General features: G+C 46.0%; 1 protein-coding gene across 1 annotated transcript; it reads right to left on the reverse strand.

The window, feature by feature from the left end:
• Positions 1 to 964: 964 nt before the first annotated feature.
• On the reverse strand, positions 965 to 2,586 carry LOC149205402 (uncharacterized). The gene is made up of 2 exons (XM_089397396.1): positions 1,980 to 2,586; positions 965 to 1,377 (listed from the first exon to the last, which is right to left on the reverse strand). Exons 1-2 carry the CDS (start codon positions 2,584 to 2,586, stop codon positions 965 to 967), a joined length of 1,020 nt encoding a protein of 339 aa, XP_089253522.1.
• Positions 2,587 to 3,502: the final 916 nt, after the last annotated feature.

Below are 3,502 nucleotides of genomic sequence, written 5' to 3' on the forward strand. Positions count from 1 at the left end.
ACCTTTTTCCTTTCGATGTTGACTGGAATGGATTGCCTCCTAGACCAGCACGAAATTGTCCACTAGCTGCCTGCCTTTGATGAATCCCCCTTGGTTGTATGGGATGATTTTAGGGAGGAATCTTTTCAGCCTGTTTGCTATCACTTTGGTGATCACTTTGTACCCAATGTTGCATAGTGAAATTGGACGAAATCTGCTGAAGGTGTTTGCCCCTTTTTCCTTAGGGATGAGGGTGAGAAATGCTGAATTTGTGCATCCTCCAATCTTCTGACAGTCCTGTGATTTCTGAATCATTGTGAGAAATTCCTTCTCAATTATCCACCAACAAGTTTGTAAGAATCTTGGAGTGAACCCGTCCGGGCCTGGGGCTTTATCCGGATCCATGGCAAATAGAGCCTCCTTGGTTTCTTTGAGCGTGATTTTGCTTTCTAGAACCTGATTTATTTTGGACAGCATCTAGAAGGCTGTTGTTTTGATTTGCGTTGATATCTTCCCTATACAGCTTCTCGAAATGTTCTGAGGCTGCCTTTTTTATGTTTGCAAAGTCCCTTAGGACATTGTTTTCTTCTTTTATTTCTATGATGGAGTTCCAACCTTTCCTAGCTTGAGCTTGTTTGTGAAAAAAGGAGGAATTCCTGTCTCCAGCTTTAAGCCAAAGACTTCTAGATTTGAGCCTCCAGTACCCTTCTTCAGCTAGGCATGCTTTGTGGAAGTTTTGTTGCAGCTTGGCCTCCTTTTCCAGATCTTCTTTTGAAATTTCAGCTGTTTCAAGTTGAAGATGTTTCCTTTCCATATCTAATTGAATTTTTTTCCTTTCCTCAGCTGGATTGGGCAAGGTCTTGACCCAATATTTTAGCATGGCTTTCACCCTTCTAAGTTTTTCCTCCCACACAAAGAAGGCAGAACCCTTGACTAGGTTTTTCCAGCATTCTCTGACCTTATCCATGAAGTCCGCCTCCTTGATCTAGAGAGAGCTGAATTTGAATGGAATCAGCCCCAGATCTTTAGTGGTCAGCAATTCCAAGCTGATAGGCTTGTGGTCTGATGTACTGCTGTGCAGGATGCGCGATCTAGCTTCTAATCCAATTAGTAGGAAGGAACTTTGCACCAAGAAATGGTCCAGTATTGCAACTATGTGACCTGGGCCAGCCCTTTTGTTTGACCACGTGTACTTGCCGGTGGTCGGCTTGATATCAATCAGATCCCAATCCTGCATGAGATCCTCTACTGTTTCTCTTGTCGGGTCTCTGACAATACTGCCTCCTCTCTTTTCTAATGACAGGAGGGTGAGGTTGAAATCTCCTGCAATGATGATGTTCCCCAAATCTTCCAGATCTGCCAGGTTTTTTATGGAGTCCCAGCATAGCTTCTTTTCACCTGCATTATTAGGAGCATATACATTGACCAGACTAATAATTTCTTTAGATTCTATGTGCTGCAACTTTAACAATATCTAATGATTATTCAATGACTTAGAGATGAGGGAGAACTTATTTGGATTCCAGAGCGACCCAAGTCCTCTTGAAGCTCCCCGGGCCGAGGTTTCATGCGTTCCGTCTTTTTTCCAAAACTTTCTACTTGCTTGGAGGAAGGTTGATTCCTCCATTTTAGTCTCCTGGATGAGGAGGATATCCGGGGTTTCCTGCCTTATCAGATTTCTCATCGCCTCTTCCTTGGCTTTGGATCCCATTCCCTTGCAATTCCAGGAGACTATCTTCATTATTTACTTTTGCTATGGTGAGCTCCTTTGGAGCCTTGGGTTTGCGTCTTCTTCGTCTTTGGATTTTTTTCTAGGAGTTTCTCTAGTGTAGGCTGGATGCCCTGGAGCTTGTCTTTGTATGTTTCTTGCTCCCTTTTTTCTTTTGTTGACATTCGGCCTCTTGTAGATCTTCTGGGGGTGGATTGCGATTCCCCTATTTCCCCTTCTTCCTCCGATTCCTCGGATTCTTGAGTTTCCTCCTCATCCTCTGACATCTTACCTTTGGATCTCTCTGGTTCACTTTTAGATTTAGGCGGAGAGACTTCTTTCGGGGTTTCTGTCTCCTGGGTCATTATGGTTTCTGATCCAAGGATCTCATATCTGTTCCCTTGACTCTCCATGGGCTGTTGCTGGGCAGGGCCCGTTTTGGGGGCTCTAGAGTTAGCATTTGCGAACTTCCTGAAAGAAGTTCTGGATCTCTTCGCCCGGTTCCATCCTTCCTCCCTCCCTTTTTCTTCAACCCCTTTGGACGAGCAGTCTCTTGCGAAATGACCATAGACTTGACACTTCCGGCATTTGAACGGAAGTTGCTCATAGTCCAATTTCTGAATATGTGTCCATGGACCCACCCTTATTTTGATAGCTTCTGGAAGACTGACCTCCAGATCCACCTCCACGCAAATTCTGGTGCAGTCATATTGGTCTCTATTGTTGGCCCTGTCTATGAATTTCCCAAGGGTGTTCCCGATGTGTTTCAGGGAATCCCAGTTCCAGCAGTGGACCGGAAGATTTGGGAGTCTTACCCATACTAGGACTGCTGAAGGTACATCCATTGTCGGGTCGAAATCTGGCATCCATTTGTTCAGATACAGCCCTTGAGGCCCCATGAAGTAGGGGCCATTTCTGAAAATAAGGTCCTTTTCCTCTTTTTCTGAGAATTCAAAGAGGAAGTATCCTCTTCCGAGGAGGTAAGATGTTACCTTGCCCTTAATCAGCGGAGCCCAATTTCTGGAGACCCAGTTCTCTGTTGATTTCGGTGAGGGCCAGAGACCTGTAAACTGACCCACCAGGGCGCGTTCCGACAAAGAAAGAGCTACTTGGATCGGACCTTCAGGGGGAAGAGCGATCTCAGGGATGTCTTCGAGCCTTTTAACGAACTTAGCGGCTTCCACGGCTTTCTTCTTGGGTAGAGAGGCCAACAAGGATCTGAAGGCCTCAGCAGCAGAGGATGGAGGAGGGGAGGAAGATCCCGAGGGGGATCCAGCTCCTCCATGGAGATCCAGCTCTAACCCTAGGCGGCCGTAGCTGGAAGCTAGGGAAATCGGTGGGCGATCTCTGGACGACCGCAGCCAGAAGAAGGGCCACTCGGCGGACCCACTCGCAGCTGCCGAAGGATGTAGGAGCGGACGAGGCCGCAGGGATCAGATCCGCAGGGTGTGGACCTCGCGGATCAGGGCCGAACGCGCAGCAGGGCAACGCGCAGCAGCAATTTTTACTCGTGAAGCATTGATTCCTTTAAAGTGTATCCTATGTTACAAAGGCTAAACCTCGTAAAAGGTCTCAATTTTTGTGAGACAATGGTGATCAAAGATTCATCCTTAATTGTTAGGTCCTTCCTTTTCGATCTTTCCTCACTATACCACCAATTAGACTCAATTTTGGAAAGAATAAGGTAGAAAAAGCCTTGGACTCGATCTCTTTCTTCCATGTCCTAAGAGAACAAAACTTGGAGGCAAATCAACTAGCCAATCAAGAAAGAAAAAGAAAAATGGGGTGTATTAAAATCAATCGTGAGGATTATGA

This window comes from Pinus tabuliformis, chromosome 1_2, assembly GCF_031772625.1.
Source record: "Pinus tabuliformis cultivar Carrire ecotype Pingquan chromosome 1_2, CPIR1, whole genome shotgun sequence".
Taxonomy (NCBI): Eukaryota; Viridiplantae; Streptophyta; class Pinopsida; order Pinales; family Pinaceae; genus Pinus; species Pinus tabuliformis.

What these genes read in the sequence shown, in the direction of transcription:
- LOC149205402 (XM_089397396.1), bottom strand. Translation starts at nt 2,586, where the DNA reads ATGGGGCCTCAAGGGCTGTATCTGAACAAATGGATGCCAGATTTCGAC. An exon ending in TGAACCAGAGAGATCCAAAG is followed by an intron (nt 1,378 to 1,979) that starts GTAAGATGTCAG and finishes CTAATAATGCAG; the next exon opens with GTGAAAAGAAGCTATGCTGG.